This window comes from Vanacampus margaritifer, chromosome 17 (assembly GCF_051991255.1).
Source record: "Vanacampus margaritifer isolate UIUO_Vmar chromosome 17, RoL_Vmar_1.0, whole genome shotgun sequence".
In the NCBI taxonomy this organism is placed as follows: Eukaryota; Metazoa; Chordata; class Actinopteri; order Syngnathiformes; family Syngnathidae; genus Vanacampus; species Vanacampus margaritifer.
In genome coordinates this window covers 12,644,998-12,665,956 of record NC_135448.1, presented here as the reverse complement: position 1 = coordinate 12,665,956, position 20,959 = coordinate 12,644,998, and the positions used below count along the sequence as shown (strand labels likewise).

General features: G+C 40.3%; 4 protein-coding genes across 6 annotated transcripts; 3 read left to right on the top strand and 1 right to left on the bottom strand.

Moving 5' to 3' along the window:
- Positions 1-87: 87 nt before the first annotated feature.
- acot13 (acyl-CoA thioesterase 13) lies at positions 88-3,594 on the top strand. Of its 2 annotated transcripts, XM_077548996.1 has the most exons (4): positions 88-249; positions 357-541; positions 1,410-1,577; positions 3,359-3,594. In XM_077548996.1, the coding sequence occupies exons 1-3, from the start codon at positions 166-168 to the stop codon at positions 1,567-1,569; spliced, it is 429 nt and encodes a 142-aa protein (XP_077405122.1). In that variant the 5' UTR covers positions 88-165; the 3' UTR covers positions 1,570-1,577; positions 3,359-3,594. The 2 variants fall into 2 exon arrangements, with proteins under 2 accessions (XP_077405122.1, XP_077405121.1); XM_077548995.1 differs by lacking the exon at positions 3,359-3,594 and having other exon boundaries at positions 1,410-1,840.
- Positions 1,844-5,271, bottom strand: c17h6orf62 (chromosome 17 C6orf62 homolog). Its single transcript, XM_077548992.1, has 5 exons — positions 3,907-5,271; positions 3,656-3,832; positions 3,385-3,510; positions 3,043-3,177; positions 1,844-2,640 (listed from the first exon to the last, which is right to left on the bottom strand). The coding sequence occupies exons 1-5, from the start codon at positions 4,033-4,035 to the stop codon at positions 2,515-2,517; spliced, it is 693 nt and encodes a 230-aa protein (XP_077405118.1). The 5' UTR covers positions 4,036-5,271; the 3' UTR covers positions 1,844-2,514.
- A 39-nt stretch (positions 5,272-5,310) lies between these two features.
- Positions 5,311-8,246, top strand: gmnn (geminin DNA replication inhibitor). The gene is made up of 6 exons (XM_077548993.1): positions 5,311-5,444; positions 6,532-6,639; positions 6,730-6,877; positions 6,938-7,020; positions 7,608-7,718; positions 7,804-8,246. Exons 2-6 carry the CDS (start codon positions 6,565-6,567, stop codon positions 7,987-7,989), a joined length of 603 nt encoding a protein of 200 aa, XP_077405119.1. The 5' UTR covers positions 5,311-5,444; positions 6,532-6,564; the 3' UTR covers positions 7,990-8,246.
- A 1,426-nt stretch (positions 8,247-9,672) lies between these two features.
- LOC144037463 (Y+L amino acid transporter 2) lies at positions 9,673-20,688 on the top strand. 2 transcript variants are annotated; one of them, XM_077548987.1, is made up of 12 exons: positions 9,673-9,919; positions 11,823-11,982; positions 13,332-13,507; positions 13,606-13,748; positions 15,640-15,765; positions 16,663-16,807; positions 16,896-17,019; positions 17,266-17,369; positions 17,974-18,070; positions 18,294-18,443; positions 18,538-18,721; positions 19,048-20,688. In XM_077548987.1, exons 2-12 carry the CDS (start codon positions 11,848-11,850, stop codon positions 19,140-19,142), a joined length of 1,479 nt encoding a protein of 492 aa, XP_077405113.1. In that variant the 5' UTR covers positions 9,673-9,919; positions 11,823-11,847; the 3' UTR covers positions 19,143-20,688. The 2 variants fall into 2 exon arrangements, with proteins under 2 accessions (XP_077405113.1, XP_077405112.1); XM_077548986.1 differs by having other exon boundaries at positions 9,674-9,919; positions 11,788-11,982.
- The last annotated feature ends 271 nt before the right edge of the window (positions 20,689-20,959 follow it).

The following is a 20,959-nucleotide window of genomic DNA, read 5'->3' as shown; positions in this document are numbered from 1 at the left end:
TTTTTTTGTTTTAGTAATCCTATGTTTACTCATTTATCATATATGATATATTGTTTTTGTCAATTTGGCCAACTTTCTGGTCATGTTTCGACCCGGAAATGTTCGAGCCGGAACAACATCCGGATTTAATTTGACATTGCCCGTAGTTTTTCTCATTTCTTTAAAATGGCGTCGCAGTCTTTAAATACAATCAAACAAATGATTCGAGTTATGAAAGGCAGGCCAGGCTTCGATAGAGTCCTAGGCAAGGTGAATATTTTGTCATTTAAAGAGCAATGGGATTATTTCACTCGGGTGTCCAGAAGTTTAGCCGCGACGGGTCGGGGTTCATGTCTTCCGGTTTGTATTTTGGTAAGGTGGAGGTGGTGGCTGCGGCGCCGGGCAAGGTGGTGTGCGAGATGAAGGTGGCGGAGGAGCACACCAACGGCTTCGGGACGCTGCACGGCGGCCTCACCGCCACCCTGGTGGACGTCATCTCCACCTTGGCTATCATGTATAGCGACAGGGGGTCGCCGGGGGTCAGCGTCGACATGAATATCACGTAAGATGCTCATGGACCCTTCATCAGCTCGTTTCTAAATTTGCGCTGTTGAAGGTATTCTTTTAATGCATTGTCCAAAACAAGCAAACAAATAAAATAAATCGATGTAACATTTTAGTATCATAAAATTTTTAAAAAGTCAATTATATTTTTATCATGAAATTCAACATTTATTTCCCCCCTATATTTTATTTTTTTTGTCTTGTTTCCCTCATGAATAGTATTCACATTTTATAAAATTGATTGCTTTACTCAAATTATTTTCTTTCGTAAAATGTATTTTTAATCGCCTCAATTTTTCCCCCTCATTACACTTCCTTTTTATCGATTTTTTTGCTTGAAAACTTAATTTCTTACACAAAAGTTTTGTTGTTGTAAAACTATTTCTTTTAATTCGTGTTATTCTTGTGAAATTACATTTTTTATCAGAACCCCCCCACACCCACGACCGAAAAATTTTCGCTAAACATTCAATTAATTTTTTTAATTGTAATTTTTTTGATAATTTGTAAAATGCATTTTTATTTTCTTTTTTTTTAAATGTATAACATCTAAATCGAATGTTCCTTCAAAAATGACCTGTTTTTCTCATGAAGTTTCCCTTTTCCCTCAAACTTATATTTCTTTCCATGTAAAATAGTTTGTGTAAAATTACTGTTTTTCACACAATTTTTACTAAGTTTGTGATATAAATATTAAACTTAACAGTAATAATTTTTCATGTAAAATGAGTTGGGGTCATTACATTAATATTTTTCTCAATATATACTTTTTAAAATGTGGTAAAATTCTTCTCCGGAGTTGTAAAAACCTTCCTGTAAAACTAGCCAGTTTCTTCCTGACAAAAGTGATGACTTTTTCTGTGCAGCTACGTGAACGCAGCCAAAATGGGTGAGGACGTGCTGATTACGGCTCAGGTGCTGAAGGAAGGCCGCACATTGGCCTTCTCCACAGTGGACTTGACCAGCAAGGCTACAGGAAAGTTGATCGCGCAGGGACGACATACCAAACACCTCGGCAGCAGTTAAGGGTGCAGGCAAGCCCACGTTCGCTTTTCTGTTCATTGTCAGCAGAACATGTATGACAACTTCACCATATTTTTGCCTTCATTCTCATATTTAAACATTTGTTTCACTAATTTAAAAAATATACTTTTTTTTCCCTCCACTCCATAAATGACGTTGTCCACTATTTTAAAAGTTCAGATTTTTGGTTACACTTCCATTTGGTCTCATCTTGGATTTTCACATGGCAGGCCTAGTTGCAAATTATTGTGCAATAATAAAGAAGTGGAGTCAAGTGTTGCGTTGACAATTTGTATTGATATATGCTCAGCAGTATGGATCAACAGAACAAAGAAAAAAAAAGCTTCAAACCTTCAACTGGACACTTTTGAATCATGAGCATGAAAAAAAGCAATTGGATCCAATCAAAACAGAAAATGTTAGTTAGCTTTTGTTAGGTGCATTATTGTTATTCTCATCATAGAAACAGCCCGCTTCCCAAATCAAACATCAGTAGTGATTCAAGCGCAACACAAACCCCCCAAAAGTGAAATCTTTTGAGTCCAGCAAAGAAGAAGCGATAAAGACACATGATTGGACGTCATATTGTCCGCGGTGTTATAACAATTGTGTTACACCCAGAAGTTGTTTTCCCGGAAACGACAAATAAACAAAAAATAACTTCTGTGGCAAGGATTAAACGACATGTCCGTGTTTCTCTCGCTCTCTTCCAACATAAAATTAGAGTTCCTGCCTGCCGCCGTGACGGCCAATCGCTCCAAATCAATGTTCGTGCAGGTTGACGGAAAACAAAATGGATGACTGAGCAGGAATGAGGGAGGGAGAGAGGAGGAAGAAGAAGAGGGGGAGAATGAGAACATCAAAATGGCTTCTGAAGGCAGGATAGAGAGGGATTGAGGATTTGGGGGGGGGTTGAGGACATTTCCCCTCCCCCCCTTGGGAAGAAGCCTAGTCGGGCATGTAAGGTCTGAGGTGGTCCTCGACGTCGCCCACGCCCCAGCAGGTCAGCTGGTCCTGGGGGAGGTGCAAGCACAGGCTGCACAGCTTCAACACCGTCGCCTTGCTTTTAACAGTCTGCACGCACACACAAAATCAAACGTTTATACGTCATACACCATAAAACGCATACACAGCGGTGGCTGGAGATACGAGTTAAATTCATCCCGTAACCACGCTCAAAATTCAAAAAATGTCGAATCATCTATCCCTATCGAATCAAATAGAAATTTGTTCCTGCCCCTGGAAAAACAGCAAAGCAAGTGAAACAGCAAGTATCCATGCTAATGTTAGCATGTCAACGGCGTTTTGTATTGTTTGCTAGCATTAAGCTACACAGACTATTGATAATAATGTGAACGTGTCAATGCCATGTAAGGAGCTTCATTTGGACAAAAGTAGTAATTTGCCACCATCTTGGGTGGCATCCATGAACAATTAAACTGTTCGCGGATGTTATCTATTTGCAGCAGGGCTGACCTGTAGGTGGTGTCGATCCATGAAGAGAAAGACGGACTGCGCGGGGTTGTTCATGATCATTCCAGCTTTGTCCTTGCGAGTGAGCGCGTGCAAGCACTGTTTCTCGTAGTCGCCGTGCTGGAACTCAAACTTGGCCTGAAATAACGAGACAACTTTAGAAGCGCCCGCATGTGTTGCATCCAAAATTCAGACGTTGCATATATGCTGACAACCCCCCCCCCCCCCCCCCCACACACACACACACACACACACACACACACTCATTAAAAAAACAAAACATGTCATGAATGCCACGACTTTCCTTTTAATTTGTCAGCGCGTCACCACGCGACAAGTTCTGACCTGAATGGGCCTGAAGGGCTCGTCGTCGGCTCCCTTCCATCTGGAGAAGAGCAGACAGACGATTTTTTCGATGTCGTTGCGCGGCCAAAGGATGAAGTCCATCTCCTGCGTGCAGCCAATCACGTCCTGCCATAAAGACAAAACGCCACCTTTGCATCACTGCAATTTTCCTTTTATTTTTTAGAAATAAATAAAATGGCAAATGTCAAAGTAGTAATGTTTTCTTCTGAAGCCCTGCCAATAACAAGTGTTCCGTGTAGTATGAGCATACCCTTCGCATGGACTGGTATCGGGGGGCGTGGAGCTGCACCACATCCTTGTGCAGGAGCTCTATGGAACTCTCCAGGGAGTAGCGGGAATCCCGCACGCCTCGCAGGATGTCCTCCTCGTAGTTGTTGGTCATCACCGGCACCACTTCGGCAACCTCGAAGAGCGCCGATTTCTTTTTCTGTCAAGGCAGCCAAATAAACGTATTATGTGACGCCGAAGCATTTGGAAAGTTTTTGTTGTGTGCTCACTGACCTTATCCTTGAAAACAAAGGCGATGTAAATCTTGAAATCGAACTGATCGGCCAACGATTCTCGTTTCTTCCGCAGCTGAGCACGGAGACGATTTCTGGTTTGGTTTCGTCGCGTGATCGGATCCCCCATGGTCAGATGCGATGGTGTCAACTTTACTTTTTGACCCGCTCGCTATACTAATTTTTTTTAAGGTTGCGCTTACAGTTGATGGAGCGCTAACCAAGTCCGTTAACTAGCCACTCTATAACTAAAAACTGAAACTGGTTTTCTAACCAAACAACACCATATCAAGTCATTTTTATGTTTTTTTTTTTTTGCAAGGTGGCGGGTGGGAGATATATGATCAGACTACATCTCCTTGATGGTTGTTAATAAATCAATCGTTTTGCAATGCTTAACTCACCCTCAACAGGTTTTTCAATCGATTTGTAAATAAAAACGAGAGCAAAAAAATGTGGCTGATTTTTATTAGTAGTACCACTTCCTACAGTAGAGACCCATAGCGGCGCTAGGTGAAATGGAGGACTAGCGGGCTAATAATCGGGGGTGGGTTCAGAGTCCCTCATCCATGGCTGAGTGTGCTGGACCGGGAATACGGACGAGCATGGCGGGGAGACGTTGGCACACATGGAAGAAGAACAAGAAGACGACGAAGGCTGTTTGACATTTTCCTTGCCGCTTTTTGGCTCGCGGCCTACTTGCTCCTGGTGGTCGGAGTGCTGCTGGTGGTGGTCATGGTGTATTTTTAGCACTCTAGCTAAGTCGAGCTAGCAGGCTAACCGTTGACTAAGCAGAGATCAAAGCTACATTTTATCACCTTAGGGGCCCGAATGACTTCTTTTGGAAGGGGAAACCTTCTCAGTTACGACTCGGTCATCTTTCCTCACATGTCCTCGCCAGTGTTGCGCGATGCTAAAAAGCTAACAGGCAGTTAGCGCGTGAGCTCGACATTTTGTTTGTAAAGTCAAGTTAAACTCGCGTCGTCAGCAACTCCGTAGGGTTTGTTTATTTTACTCGGTAAACTAAAATAACCCCCCGTCTTGTTTCGCCTCTTTTAATAGCTGGTAAGTTGGCGCTTGTGGTTCTTTTCCTCCGTCCGTCCTCGCCCTAAGTGCTGCCGCATGCCATGTCAAGATAAATCGACGGTCCAGCTGGAGTCCCCCGTTCTTTCAGTCGACGTGCGGCGCGGTCTGTCTCCCGGCGGCGGGCCCATTATTTCGCGTCCAGTGGTTTCGTTTTTTTCCTACACACTCGGTACGTCGATTTTTTTCGGTTCTAACGATGAAGGCCACGAAAAACAACAAGCTTCACGAAGCCCTCCTGTATCGGAAAGCTTCTCCAAAATGGCAGCCAGACAAGCACGTCGTGACGTATTATCTGACACGACACGTAAGGTGACGTTCAGAGAGAGGGCGTAGTGAAGGTTACCATTGGCCGATGGTAGTCACGTGATACGACAGGGTGCATTTAACCGGGTGGCGCGAGTTTTTCCTAATGAAGACGAACACTGCTTCCATGTTGAGCGGCTGCGGTTAACGGTAAGTCAACAAAAACATTTACGTGCCTCAATTTGAATCACGTTTGCAACATGAGTCACCGATCGTTAACTGACTGTAAAATTTACAGGCGGCGTAAAAGTTGGTTTAACTTCACGCTGCGGTTGCTAGGATATCATTCAAAGGGGGAAGTGCCGACACTTTGTGCGTTTTATCCCCCGTTTTAAACATGCAATGTCGTTTTCACACCAGACTTGTGCAATACAAGATTAGTTTCGGTGCCAAAGTGAAACATGGCCAAGCTAAGCACAATTTGAACGCCGACGTGAGCGTCAAAGTGAACATAGAGATGCACATTATTTCGTCGTGGTTTTTGGGGCCTAAGTTCTGTAAACAGAAGCGTTTACAGTACATGAAAGTGTAACAAAATGGCGTTAAACAAGATGGCTTGTAATTCATTGTTGTGTGGAAATCTGTTGAAATTCCCCTCCAGGGATTAAAATCAGATGTTATAAGTCAAAATCCTATAAACACCTGTGCTTCTTTAAGATATTACTGTTTGTAATGACTGGCGTAAGTCAATCGAGTTACAAAGAATAATTGACTTTTTAATATTACAAAAAAAGTGTTGGTGCTGTAAGGCCAACATTTATTGGCTTTAACGTGGAATGAATGGAGTGTCATGGACTCATTTTCCCAATCCAATTTTAGGTTTGACAAGTCATACTTTTTAAAATATTCTTAAGGTGAAGGATCTGTTTTTCTCATGTGCTCTTTTTTTTTTTGTCTCTTAAAGGGGCATTTTTGGTTATTCTTGTGTTTCTTTTCTTGTCTGACCCCCCCCCCCCCCCATTGTCAAAATTGGTTATTTTAGTTACTATTGTAGTTTGTCATTTTTCTGATGACAAATTAGTCTGTTATGTTTAATTTTAATTGTCAATATATTAAAATTCAGTCCGTCAAACTTATTTATACTGTTTATTGAATCATTGGACTGTAAATAAATGACATTACTTTCCTAAGAAAAAAATGCTCTGTTAAATGACTTTTGTTCCGCTCAGAATCATCTTTAAAAAGACAGATTGTATTAAAAACTAATGATCTTGCAATATTGATGTTTTTTATTCAGAGTTTTTTTTTCTCTGACACACCAAAGACCACAATGAGTTCTTCCGTGCCGAAGCTGAGGGTCCTCCAGCCCTTGGCAATAAACAGCAATTTGGGAAAGTCCGCTCAGGTGAGTGTTTTTTCAGCAAATGAGTCTGTATGTTTTTAAAAGACAAAAGGTCGATTTGGGTGTTTCTTGTCATTTCTGGTGGGGAAAAAGGGTGCCATCCCCAAGCGTAAACAGTGGCTTGCTCAGCAAAGCAGAGGCTTGAAAAGGGTGAAGGTGGAAGTAAAGTCAACCCAAACTGAAGATGTTTCCACTTTGAGCGGCGACGCACAAGACGAGGCCTACGAGCTTATGATCAAAGGTGAGACTACATTTTGTAATTTTTGTAATCTTCTCCGACTAACTTTTTTTTTTTGTATAGAAACTCCTCCACCTGCCTACTGGAAGGAGATGGCAGAAGAGCGTCGCAAGGCTTTGTTTGATGTTTTACAGGAGAATGAGAAGGTGAGTTCATAACTTATTTTTAATATGACTTTAATTTTTGGACATTTATTATTTTTGTGTAATGAAAAATCATTTTCTTAAAATGGTGAAAAAATTGCACCTGGTTAAATTTTTGTTGTTGAAATGCAAAAGTTGAGGCTACAGATTATTTTTTTTTTTTGATTGATAAGTTTTGTAAAGCACCCGTTTGTGGTGTAAAATGTGTCTTATATTTTTGTTTAGAAGTAATTGTGTTAAACTGCTGTTGTTCAACCCAATTTATGGGGGGAAAAACAAGCGTCAAGTTAAACAAAATTGGTGTTAAACTTCAATACATGCATGGTTTGAAAAAGTAGTGCAACTAATGAGTTCAAGTTAGACAATCATCGTGCGGACTAATTTTACAACCATGTTTTTCAATTTTTATGTGCTTTTTATTACATTTTCCCTTTGAGAAAATCAAGCAAAATATTTTTTTTTTTTTTAATTGGAGATCTAAACCGACACATTGGAATAAATGACTTTTTTCTAAATCTGTCATTACACTCTCATCAAGAGCTACTTGCCCCTTATTGCATATTTTATCGAACAATTTGAAAACCAACCAGCTGCACAAAGACATCGCCGCCAAAGATGAGCACATTGCACGGCTGAAGAGCGACAACGAGGAGCTGCGCGAGCTGGCCGACCACGTGCAGTACATGGCCGACATGATCGAGGTATGCGCCTCACACTCTGCAGTATCTATTCATGAATGAGTCCGCATTGGCGTGAAAAACTAAAGCCACACGGGTTCGTTTCCAGCGGCTGACTGGGAAAGGACCCGACAACCTGGAGGAAATCAAGGGCCTTGCACTTGATGATGATGATGATGATGATGATGACGACGACGACGACGTGGCAGCGGAGGAAGCTGAGGATGATGATTGCAGTCAGAGTGAAGCAGAGGACCAAACTTCAGATGACAAGGAAGAACAGCAGCAGCATTAACTAGACTCTGTAGAAGCTGCTCTTCAAAGAAAATTATCTTTTTTTTTTTATATTATTTTAACTTCATTTGAAACAATTCAAAGCTGTTAGCAACCAGTAATAGCGGCGCCCTTGTCTGTTCTAAGGATGAGGATTCCTTTTGGATGCTGCTCGACTTTGTGAAAGTGACAACTTGCTTTTGTTCATTTGCTGACGTGTGTTTAAATGTTTTGGTGTACATGCTGTTTTAAAATAAATGTTTTACACAAGATGGCCAATATCGTTTGTAGACTGTTGCTTGCTCAACACAGCTGCATATGTCAAAGTTTTGACCCATGGAAAGTGTTATTACTTTTGCTTTAACCCAGCTAAATTGTATTATGTTTACTGAATGTAAAAGGATAATTGGGCCATTTTCAACAGTAAGAAGATATTGTCTAATTCTGATAACTTATTTTGCATGAACTAACAACTTAAAAAAATAATATATATATATATTCCCACTTGCTGTCGACTGAAGATGACGTCACTTATGAGAAAACTGATAACGATCATTCATGACAATTTGCTGACCAAACCCAGAAACTGGTGAGCCGTGATTGGTCGTTAGCTATTTCCGCAGCACAGGTGGTGTCATCTTCAGTCGATACCAAGTAGAAAAATAATTTTAATGAACGGCTCAAGTCAATCCTATTCCCATTCATCCACAAGAGGGCAGTATTGCATCGTGTCTCAGTTGCTTCTGCGTTTTCCTCTGAACTTTCACCACTTTGACTACCCACAGGGATTCTCAACGATTCTTCTTTTTTGTCGAATTATTTCCTTGGCACCTTTAATGATGCGCGTCTTATAACGGCACGCTTATTGTTTTATCACTTTATTGAACAATTACAAACAAGCCGAAACCCAGATATCCTAACCTGAAACTTCCGGTGAGTGCGCCATCTGCTGGGTACATGTGGTACTGCTAACCACCCACAATTTTTTATTTGGAGGACTTCTTTTCCTACAACTTTTGAACCCAATGGCCTAGAGCAGTGTTTCTCAATCCTGGTCCTCGGGGCACACTATCCAGCCTGTTGCCCACGTCTCCATATTACAAAGCAGGTGAGGATCGTTATCAGGCTTCTCCTGAGCTTGCTGATGAGCGATCATTGGAATGACATGCGTTGGTCAACACAAACCACATTACATCTGGATAGATTAAATATTTTTTATTTGCACAAAACCGAGATCAGAAAAAGCGCAAGAGATGAACACAGAACACTTCGAGGGGAAAAAAAAGTTAAGGTGACACCGGTATTGGAACACTAATATATAGTAGAGCCTTTTTTTAATGACTACACAGAAGATTTTATGCGTCTCCTCTTAACGCTCTCTAATTTTGCAGCTTTGAAAATATGGGAATTTGAGACTGTCAATTGTCATTGCTGCACTGCTAATGTGAAAGATAATGTGTCAAATCTGTTGGCCCTCTGGGGGCCCCTGCTGGCTAAGGGGCCCCAAGCAATTGCTTGCCTTGCCTGATGGCAAGCTACGCTTCTGGGTGTATTAGCAACGCACTTCGCACTTTTTTTTTTTTTTTTAAATATACTGTACCTGTGTTAAGTTACTAACCTCACCTTTGGCGGAGGAGGGGAGAAATACCTGATGTGATGCCCACCTGATAACATGTTGATTGGCGACTAATATCCATCCGCCTGGACGCAATCCCTGCTTGTAACCACTACTACACGCTTCTAGTATAAATAAATAAACGAAGAGTGTCGGTTTATGTGAGTTTGTCAGGTTAAACAAGTTCTAATGTGACCACGGAAGCATCCTAAACGGCTTTATAATTGGGGAGGAGGAGCTAGCCGGCTAGCTCACTACAGATGTTGGCAGGCTAGCTCACGCCGTCTTGAAGAAGCCGCGCTCTTCTCACGTTTTTCTTCCTCGTGGCCACACGCCGGTATGTTCACTTTTTATTTTTCTCTTCAAAACTCCTTCACTATTTCTCTCTCGCCCTCTCACATACCCACACCCGCCTTTGTCTTGCTTCAATACCGCGGGCGAGCCAGAGAAAAAGAACCCAACTGAGACAGCGAGGCGAGCGTTTCGCGGGCTAGCATCCACAGCATCATCACACATTAGCATATGGCGTCACCTCATGCTAAATGTTAGCACCATCAATAGGCTCGTGCTTCTAGTTGGTAATATTAATGACGTCATGTTGCAAACGTGGTCATCCCTTGTCGTTTTCTCACCATAAGCAACTAAGCGATCGTCGTTTTTTTTTTTTTTTTTTTTTAAGGGTGCGACGACGACGAAACATTTTTAAGCAGTGGGAGAGAACGCTGCCCCGTGACGTCATTAACTAACCACGAGCGTGTTGTCGTTTCCGGATTTATTTTTGCTATTATTCAAATAAATTCAATACAAAAGCGTACATCTGATAACAGCGTTCAGAGAAAAGTATTCATTTTGAAACACTTAAGTAGTAGCTACCCTGACTTACAAGTTCAGTTCCTTCTGTGACTAAACTTGCCATTAATCCATAAAGCCTCCGCCTCGTTGCATGTTTTCAATGAAAAAAGTTTTTCAAAATAAAGTTACTGAAAATAAACACTCTTTATAAAGTGTCATGACTGTATATGTACTGCAGTATTTTGTATAATGAATGGATGCATTGACGGGGCGTGGGCTAGCAGTGACGTCAGGAGTGTATTATATTTCATTTGTATTTGCAGGTTTGAGCGTTTGTCCCATTCAGTAAATATCTATCTTGGTAAAATTATTTGTGGTCGATATTAATTGCATTGCTCATATTGTGTATGCGCAGCGTCGCCCTTTCCTCTGTCTTGGTATTTAAAGAAAAAGCAAAATACACTTCTTTTTTTTCTTTTTTTTTTTTAAAGCTAAGCCGTTTGAGCAGACTCAATCAGGTGACCATTGTGTTTTAATCCATTTGTCTTTAACCCTCTCAGGAATGTGACTGTATGGAAATTACACGTCTGATCCCTCATTTTAGTTTTTTTTTTACTCCCGAGACCACCAGCACGGTCAGTCGCCTTCCCGTGCTCACTCCGACGTGCTGTTCGCGTGCAAATGTACATTTGTGTATACTTCACATCTTGTAGACCTCTCACCTCGTTGCAAACCCTAACATGTCAACAAAGAACTCACACCGAAAGCTTCGCCGTCAGTCACGCGTTTATTTTCTCAGAAAGCTCGTTTTCTTCGCTTTTTGGCTAGAAACCTTTTTTTTTTTGTGGTGCAACCAGTGCATGTTCTTCTGCTGGTTACCAAAGAACAGAAAAAGTTAGAAATAAGCTTTTTTTTTTTCTCCTTGACAAAAGTAGAACACCTACTCTGTCTCAAGAAGCCACAGTGAAAACATGCAAAGTCTGCCATTTTGGTGTAAAGTGACCATTTTAGAGTCATATTTTCCATTTCCATGCATCTTTCAAAAGCAAACTCTTTCTTAAAATTTTAACAATGTCTGCCAAACAGATGAGACTGAAACTAAACTGTGAGAAATTTCAGTTCTGGTCATTTCTTGTTAGAGGACTTGCTACTCCACAATTTGCATCTTTTATCACTCACTGTTGGGGGGAACTTTCTGTCAACTGCCATTATTTGAGTCTCTCTCTCTCTCTCTCGCTCCGTCTCTCGCTCCGTCTCTCTCTCTCTCTCTCTCTCTCTCGCTCCGTCTCTCTCTCCGTCTCTCTCTCTCTCTCTCGCTCCGTCTCTCTCTCTCTCTCTGTTACACACACACACACACACACACACACACACACCCTATCTCTAATCCCCACCTACTATTTACTCCCTCCTCAGCTCTCCTGGCTGTGGTTTTGCTCTGTGTTTGTTAGAGGCGGTAGTCGGGAGCCCGTCAGCATGGTCACGGAGGAGGCCGACACGGTGTCCAAAGGCAGCGGCGGCATGCGCCTGAAGCAGGAGATCTCCCTGCTGCACGGCGTCTGCCTCATCGTGGGAAACATGATCGGTTCCGGCATCTTCGTGTCGCCCAAGGTAATGTAAGCGGAGCCGCTCAACTTGATGATTGCATCAGACTGCCGTTGCGCCACCATTTTTCACACCGAAGTCAAAGGCAAGCGTGGCTTTTGCGGTGTAACAAATGAGCGTGATTGTTGAGCTGATACTGATACAATTTGTTCATTTCAAGGTTTTCTTCCAACAAGGAGTTGCATTTTGACAATTAAACTTTAACTTCACTGTTCAAATAAAAGGAAAAAACATGTAATAAGGGCAAGAAAGGGACCACTAGGACCTATTTCACATTTGAATGGATAACTTCATTTTGTTTTACAAAAACAAACAAAAATCCCATGAAATTGGATGTTATTTTTAATCAAAATTCTTTACATTGCTATGAAATGTGTTTTAAAATTCTTCACTTTTTTTTTTTTTTTTTTTTTTTTACAATGCTCTACCAAATTTTCTAAAATGTTCCTGGAAACAATATTTACAAAATTGTCACTTTTTTTGGTGCCATTTATGGAAAAGTAAAAAGCAAAACATACGTGAAGGTAATAACATTTTTTTCAGTTTTACATTTCTTCAAAAATGCTAACCAATTGTTGTTTACATTTCTATATTGATTAAAAAATGTAGCCAATTTTCAACAACATTTTTAACTTAACAATTCTGTAAAATACTGAAAAAAATCCTACCGTTACACTTCACTTTGAAACCATCTTTCTGGCCTGTAACTTATTCACATCTACAAAATATTAACATAAATTCTTGGAGTTTCTATTAAGTATCGCAAAAAAAATTACTTTCATAAATATATCATAATTACCATGAATGTTTATAAAACTGTTTCTGTATTTCCCCAAAAATCTACCAAATTTTCAAAAGGTTCACAAAAATTTAAATTTCACAAACTTAAAAAAAATAAATAAAAAAGATATTGTTTTGAGTACCGGTATGTGTATTAGTAAATTAGTCTCCAAACTTTTTACCCAAAAAATCCAAATACATTTTCATAAAATTCTTTCACTTTTCACAACATTTTCACAAAATATAAAAGTTGGTACTCCATCTTTGCACATTTTTTAAAAAAATGTGTACACATTTCTATTAACAGTCAAAACATTTTATGCACTTACAGCATCGAAAGTTACGGACTTTGCAGAAATGGATACATTCTGTGCCACTTTTTTGGCACCATTCGATCGAGGTACCAACCGCAATTTTATAAGGGAGCTCAAACCAGCTCATGGTTTGAATTGTCCCCTGGCAAGGTTAACTGAACTGAACTTGAGCGCTCGTTGCACTGATATGTTTGAACTGGCGTCGTCGTACTTGTAAGCACACGCTCATCTTCCTGCATGGAATGTGTTCCCCCGACGCAGGGGGTGCTATTGTACACCGGCTCCTTCGGCTTGTCGCTAGTCATCTGGGCAGTCGGAGGGGTCTTCTCCGTTTTGGGCGCCCTGTGTTACGCCGAGCTCGGCACCACCATCCGTAAATCAGGAGCCTCCTACGCGTACATCCTGGAGGCATTCGGGAGCTTCTTGGCATTCATTCGGTATGTAAGCGACAACTCGTACGACTGCCTCGGCAACGCATACCTGTCATAACTCACTTGTCGCATCTTATTTTTCTTCTTTTTTTCTTCACGGGCAGGCTGTGGACGTCGTTGTTGATCGTGGAGCCGGCGTGCCAGGCGGTGATCGCCTTGACTTTCTCCAGCTACCTGGTCCAGCCCTTCTTCACCACATGCCCCGCCCCCTATTACGCGGTCCGCCTCATCGCCGCCGCCATCATTTGTGAGCTTTCCCGATTTCAAACTAACGTTTGCGATCTTCCCCTCTGCCCTGGGCTCTCATGCATCAGTCTTTTATAACTTAGATATTTCATGAGCATTTCTTATAAAACGCTTACATTATTATAATATTTTTACTGAAATTCTCTTGTTCCAATGAAATTTTAACCCACCAAAATCTTTAGTGCTACAAAATCATAATGACAATTTTCTCATAATATTTTCTATTTTGTAAAATAAAGAAAAAAAATAGAATTCCTATATGAATTTTATTTAATTTTGATGAAGTTTAAAAAAAAAAAAAAATTCTATTGAATTTCCACAACGAAGTTTCCACAAGTTCAGAAAAAAAATCACCTTTCTATTAAGTGAAGATTCCTAAATTTTTTTTTAAAAAATACTATTTTTTATCCGCAAAAAATATTTGCAAATAAATGTTTATGACATTTTTAGACAGACATTCTAAAAAAAAGTTTTTACCAACAAATTAAAAAAAAAAACAATTCTACAGAACTGTCCTGTCAACTCGGTGACAAGTAACATTTTCCTTCATCTTCATTCCTCTCGACTGTGTTCTTGTGTGTTAAGACTGGAGCAGTGTTTGCTTAGAGCTGATAACACCCCCAACCGGGCGGGCCAGGCGTTGGTAAAACACGCGTTGACGTTGCAAAGTCAAGCGAGCGGGCCCCCATCGCTGCAGTTCGTAAAGCTAACATGTTGAGATTTTCCATGCCTTGTATTTGCCGCGTTTGTGTTAAACCCGTGAGGCTTTTGCACTTTGTAGCCTTATCAGTCAAATGTGTTGGCTCATTTGCATGGGGAAGACGTTACTGCCAACAGGGGTTGTATTTCAGGTTTCATTCATGCAAAAGGTTTGTTTGTTTGTTTGTTTTTCAACACATTTTTACCATTTCATTTGATTTCAGTGTTCTGATTTTCAAATAAAAACCTATAGCAGGAAATAATGATCAAGTTAACTCACTATTGGAGAGTTGATGTTACAAAAAAAATGTCAATATCCCTTCCAAAAATATACAGATATTGTTCAAAATTAAAAAAAAAATAATAATTATTAGGACATTAAAAAAATATATAATTCATTCAAATTAATTCCAAATTTTCTATCCACAATTTTCATAGTCATTCAAATTTTTCAAAATGTTCCAAAAAAATAGAATATTTAGAAAACCAATTCACAAAGGGTTTTTCCATAGAAACATTTTGATTCTGATGATGTAAAAATAATAATGTATACTAATTATATAAGCTGATTAAAATTTACACACATTTCTATTGGACATTTTCATACAAAATATATATTTTTAGATCTCTAAAATTCTACATTTTCATAGATTCTTACAGTGTTTACTGTGGAATTTTCTTTTTTTTTAATCATATAAATTCATGCAAACTTATGTAGCCATTTTTAATACAAATTATTCAAATTTATGCAAACATGTTTACAAAATAATTTCCTAATTGTATTTTTGCTGTGAGTTTTGCCACTTGTAAAATTACTTTTATTATTATTATGTAAAATTACCCCCCCAAAATGCTGAAAAATCTATGACAATTTCACACTATTTTTATACAAAACTATTATACAATTTTTCTAGAAATATTTTCTACACTTGCAAACAATTTTGGATTTGTTTTTACATTTCTCTGAAAATTTCAGTTCCCTACAAAATGCTAACATTTTCTATCAAATGACTTTACATCTGCACACAATTTCGCACACAATATCGCAAGTTCCACAAAGTCAAACTGATGCCACATCAACAACACATAACTCAAGTGATATGTTTATCTGTGCATCCAACAACACTGCAGCTCTGCTTAGCTTTCCGTCCAGTGGCTTAACGTTCCCCAATTGACCCGCGACTTTTCCTCAGGCCTGCTGACGTACGTGAACTGCATGAAGGTGAAGTGGGGAGCCATTCTTCAGGTCATCTCGACCGTGGCCAAAGTGCTGGCGCTAATCGTCATCATCATCACCGGTCTCGTAAAACTGGGTCAAGGTACGAGTTGCTAAACAGGTTAAGTTCTTAACTCGTTTACTTCCAGACGATTTAGAGCATTTTGACTGATCTGTCGTCACACAATGAATGTTGTTCCGTGACAGATACACTAAGCACTTTTTTGGTTGGTGGCAGTAAACAGTCGGATCCCTGAATGTAAACATTCACGACAGTCAATTAGTTAACTACCATGCAAGTCGATACAATCAATAAAACACTCTTTGAACACGCGTTAATGACACTTCAAATGAGCTCAACCTCTTATGTCACCTAAATGATTAAAAACACACAAAAACGGGATGTACCTGTTTCCCCAGCATTTGTGTGTGAATATTCATTATTTGAAGGAATGTCATCTAGTTAGCCGGTTAATAGGGTTTCTATTGACATTAGCATTAGCACTGGCGGGGTCTTGTTTTTAAATATACAATGAGTGTCCTTGTTTTTGTTGTGCGTTTAGTTTTACAATAATCAGCTTAAAGTCGGCTGCGGGGGGGGCAGAAGAACATTCGTCCCAAGCAGCACGATGCATTACGGGTGCTTTCACAGCAACAAAACAGCCCTCTGTCAGTCACATTAATCTTTTTTTTTTCTTTCTATTTAATATATTTTTTGAGAAGCCAAAATTGAAAGCACAATTAAATTTGCATGAATTAGCCAGCTCTAGTTGCTTATACAGTAGATGCCAAACTATGTTGGCGTAACATGACATAACACTCCTGAGCTCAACATCAACATAGTTCCTTGGCACCATGATTGCATCAGAGGTCCAAAGTGTGCCGGGTCGAATGAGTGGAAAATGTGGCGCAAAATAATCTCACTCCGCTTGGTTGAGAGATTGAGATTTATTTGAAAGGGCACAGTGCAGTTTCACGAAAAGCCCTGGTTCGACAACAGGTTTCAATCAGAACTTCGAGGACTCGTTCCGAGGTTCCAAGATGAACGCCGGCGACATGGCGCTGGCCCTCTACTCCGCACTCTACTCCTACTCTGGTTGGGACACGCTCAACTTCATCACAGAGGAGATTAAGAACCCAGAGAGGTAGAAGGAGGAAAATAATCTCCTGCTTGCATCTTGATCAAGTTTACCATTTCACCAAAAGATAAAAAGCTTGATTTTGTTGTTACAGGAATCTCCCCCTGAGCATCGCCATTTCCATGCCCATCGTCACCGTCATCTACATCCTGACCAACGTGGCCTATTATGTGGTCATGGATGCCGATCAGGTGCTCAGCAGTGAAGCTGTTGCCGTGGTGAGCACTTCCTACATCTAGGTGTACCTAATGTTGCGGCCGGTGCGCTTGGCGTCCAGTCAGTCAGTCTACCAAGCGCATCTGTGCTGATTGCAAGCGGAAAGTCTGTCTGTTGACTTAATAAGTTTAGCGCCGCCGGCCATGCGATTAGGTCGCTGTAATTGTTTGCACATGGCCGACTGTTGCCTTTTATTTTGATCCCCGATGTTTGACCGTTAATACAAATGACGCCGACGTTCTCCTCAGACGTTTGCAGACGAGGTCCTGGGCTGGGGCCGCTGGCTGATCCCGCTGTCTGTGGCCATTTCCTGCTACGGCGGCCTCAACTCCTCCATCATCGCCGCCTCAAGGTCACACTCTGATTGTTTTTACATCCCTGCCAAATGATTGACAGGAAAGTCAAACAAAACCACAATAATATATATTTTTTATTTATTAAATTTTTTTTTTTTTTTGCTTTAACCTGCAATCAAAAAGTTTGAGATGCAGCTTCACGTGGACGGACAATATAACAATAATCACAGGCATATGTTCTTTATCCTCTGCCAAAAACGACTATTACTACTTACTGAGCAGTTGTGACTGTCTCCGCGTCTTATGCTGCCCCCAGTTGGCCAAGGTGTGCACACCAGGAGCAGCACCAAAATACCTCTTGAATGATCACGATGCAATACTATAGCTTGCTTTTTAAAAAAAAATCATTTTTGGGGAACAAATTAATGGCAATTCCATTCATTTAAATAGTGAAATATGGTATGTGTGTTTTTAATTAATTCAACTCACAAGTCAAGGCACTTAGCAAGACAGCTATATCATTGTCATTATGTAAAAATAACATTCTTGCCTTTAACTATTTCAAAATTCCAGACATTTTTGGCGTTTGGTCTTATAATTTACATTTTTTTAAAGTGCATCCCACTTTGTGCACTAAATTTAACTTTTTTTTTTCCTCAGGTTGTTTTTCGTGGGTTCCCGAGAAGGCCACCTTCCTAACGTCCTGTCCATGATCCACATCAAGCGGTTCACCCCCATCCCCGCCCTACTTTTTAATGTTAGTCTCACCTTTACTGCCTCAATCAAGTTATGTTTCAGTTGCTCTTTGAAAACAAATCCAACTTTCCTGCCACCTACTGGATTGGAGTGCAACAGCATGACCGATACGCATCACAATTTTGAATCAAGCAAATTGATCATTTGTAGTCTATTTGATCGTGTTTTTCATGCCTTATAGTCAGCGGCGGTGTCTTTATTTATTTTTATTTTTTTTGCATCAGGGTGCCATATCTCTGGTGTATCTGTCAGTGCCTGACGTCTTTCGCCTGATCAACTACTTCAGCTTCAACTACTGGCTCTTCATCGGCCTGTCCATCGTCAGCCTCATCTACCTTCGCTTCAAGGCCCCCGACATGGACAGACCCATCAAGGTCGGTACACTATTTGCCTGCGTAAATATATATATAAAAAATATATATATTATAACCAACCAACCCCCACCCCGTTTGTGTTTTTCCCCCGTAGCTGTCCTTGTTCTTCCCCATCGTGTACAGCCTGTGCAGCCTCTTCCTGGTGGTGGTGCCGCTTTACAGTGACACCATCAACTCGCTGGTGGGCATCGCCGTGGCGCTGTCCGGCGTTCCCGTCTATTTCCTCTGCCTCCACCTGCCGCACAGCTCCAGGCCCGCCTTCCTCAGCAAAATCCTCCGTGAGAAACCACATGTGTTTTGTCTGTGTCCGTCTCTACCTTTTCAACACAACCCATCAAAAGACGGATTTCCTTTGAGTTTGCATATAAAGGCCACAAGGCATATTCTAGCATATACGCAATCATGAACCCATGTTACATGAATGACTGCATTCAGTAGGGATTTTGTTCAGCAAACAAACCTCCTTCATTCAAACCTCAGTTATAGCATTAGCTGGCATCCTTAAAGGTGCTCCTTAAGGACAGTACCAAAGTAGTTGCACTTACTTACTCCCCACCACTGGCTCGATGTAACAGACCTTTTGTGGTTCGTTTTTTCCTCACAGACACGTTTTCGTCTTGGACCCAAAAATTGTGCTACTGCTGCGTGGCCTCGCCCGACATTGACCTGGACAACATTGACCCTGGCAAGATGGAGTGAAAGAAAGACGGAAAGGACGACAACCCTCTGCTCAAGACAATCCTTTTTTTTTTTTGTTATTATTTTGAAGAGGAGGATGGAGAAGAAAGCGGTACCGACACACACGACACATGACCTCATGTTACCTTTACACACACACAGCTCACCACCATTGTAAGAAAAATACTGCAAGCTATTTGCACATTTTACATTGTTCTATTTTGAGAACACGTTATGGACTTTTATTTCCACTGGAGTTGGGATTTATTGAACTGTTTTACACTTGATTTGGTTGCTGCCGTTAAGGGCTGGCACAGCAACAGAATCATAAGTTTGTTTTGTGGTGCCCCCCAGTGTAAGCTGAAAATATGACATCAGGTTTCTTCTTATGATTGTACTGATTTCACTTGATCACATGGTTGGAATGAGTCTTAACTTAAAGTGTCATGTGTACTGTGTCTTAGAACTTTCGCTGCTGGTTACCAAAAAGGTATGAAACTACGGAGGCATCGTGCTGAAAAAGTAGTCAAGATATCTTTTTTAATTTTTTTAATTTCAGCTTTCATACCCAAAGTTTCAAATAACTTCCGTTTTCCTTTTTTTCTTTTTCTTTTTGCTTGAAAACATTAACTTTTGTTCTCATGAGCCCACCCCCACAATATTTTTTTTCCTCACGACAGTTTTCAGCATTGCCCTCATCGTCCTCGGTACCAAAGTTCAGGATCAGGCTGGCGTTTTTATTTCATTTCGTGGTGCCTTTGGAGTAGGTTTTTTTTTTTTTTCTGGTTTACATTGTTACATGCTCAGCATACCGTTAGGGGGCGCTAGAACGCATTGGCTTTTAGCGCGGCCGTAGCCTCCTTTCATGACTCATTTGGCGTGCCTTCTCCGCTAGTTTCCTGCCAATGTTTGTGCTCAACGTAATGTTTGTCAGCGCACTTTTTCAGATCCTAAATGTTACAGTTAGGGGTGCAGAATTATATCAATTTTCATGGTTGCAACTTTCTATGGGAATCAACGGAAATGTATAGGAATGAACGAGTTCCCTATTACGAGGTCACCCCATAAGGAACTTCAATTTAAAAAAAAATAAATAATAATACTTAGTTTTCTGAATTGGAACACAGTATTTTCAGAATTCAATATGAATGGCCCGTGGAAATTTAATAGAGGATTTCCACGAATTTAAAGGACGTTTTCCACCCCTTTTTGCAAGCCTAGTTCCGATTGGGTATCTAAGTATTTGTTGTAAAATGTCGTTCCAAGTGCCACTAGCCAGCAGAAGCACACAAAATATAAAGCGTAGCTGTTAGCTTGAATAGCTATCATAGGAGAGTACCAGTATATTTTATATAGAAGTATATACATATATTGATTCTTTTCCAAGAGCCGAATGAAATTTTTAATGTTGTATTTTTGTGTTAATGCCACGTGTGTTTGTACAGTTGGGGTTATTTGTGCCAAAAGTTTTTATTTATTATATTAAGAACAAACCAATTCTATGTGCTGAGTTTGTTTTTTATATATATAAATGTGAATAAAGTTTGTTTGTTATTTTCCCCCTCCAGCGGAGAAGTCTGTTTATTTATATATTTTTGTTTTTTAGTACATTTTAGGTTTCGTTTTGCATTTGTTGCGTGACAAATTACCAACAGGTTTAGAATTCTGTTGCAGATGCTGCTTCTTGATTGGTGTTGAATCGTTCAAATTTTTCATCAAATAGTTTCTGGACTTTGCCCATTTTTCAAAATCGTATTTCCGGCCACCCAGTATAGATTTTGACATTTTCATCAATTTCTTAAAATAGGATATTTGTTACTACATTTTACCTGTTTGTT

Coding starts and splice junctions, on each gene's coding strand:
- LOC144037463 (XM_077548987.1), top strand. CDS start 11,848: ATGGTCACGGAGGAGGCCGACACGGTGTCCAAAGGCAGCGGCGGCATG. Junction 11,983..13,331: donor GCATCTTCGTGTCGCCCAAG/GTAATGTAAGCG, acceptor CCCCCGACGCAG/GGGGTGCTATTGTACACCGG. Junction 17,370..17,973: donor TCCATCATCGCCGCCTCAAG/GTCACACTCTGA, acceptor TTTTTTCCTCAG/GTTGTTTTTCGTGGGTTCCC.
- c17h6orf62 (XM_077548992.1), bottom strand. CDS start 4,035: ATGGGGGATCCGATCACGCGACGAAACCAAACCAGAAATCGTCTCCGT. Junction 3,833..3,906: donor CCTTTGTTTTCAAGGATAAG/GTCAGTGAGCAC, acceptor CTGCCTTGACAG/AAAAAGAAATCGGCGCTCTT. Junction 3,178..3,384: donor AGCCCTTCAGGCCCATTCAG/GTCAGAACTTGT, acceptor TCGTTATTTCAG/GCCAAGTTTGAGTTCCAGCA.
- acot13 (XM_077548996.1), top strand. CDS start 166: ATGGCGTCGCAGTCTTTAAATACAATCAAACAAATGATTCGAGTTATG. Junction 250..356: donor TCGATAGAGTCCTAGGCAAG/GTGAATATTTTG, acceptor TATTTTGGTAAG/GTGGAGGTGGTGGCTGCGGC. Junction 542..1,409: donor AGCGTCGACATGAATATCAC/GTAAGATGCTCA, acceptor TTTTCTGTGCAG/CTACGTGAACGCAGCCAAAA.
- gmnn (XM_077548993.1), top strand. CDS start 6,565: ATGAGTTCTTCCGTGCCGAAGCTGAGGGTCCTCCAGCCCTTGGCAATA. Junction 6,640..6,729: donor ATTTGGGAAAGTCCGCTCAG/GTGAGTGTTTTT, acceptor GTGGGGAAAAAG/GGTGCCATCCCCAAGCGTAA. Junction 7,719..7,803: donor ACATGGCCGACATGATCGAG/GTATGCGCCTCA, acceptor GTTCGTTTCCAG/CGGCTGACTGGGAAAGGACC.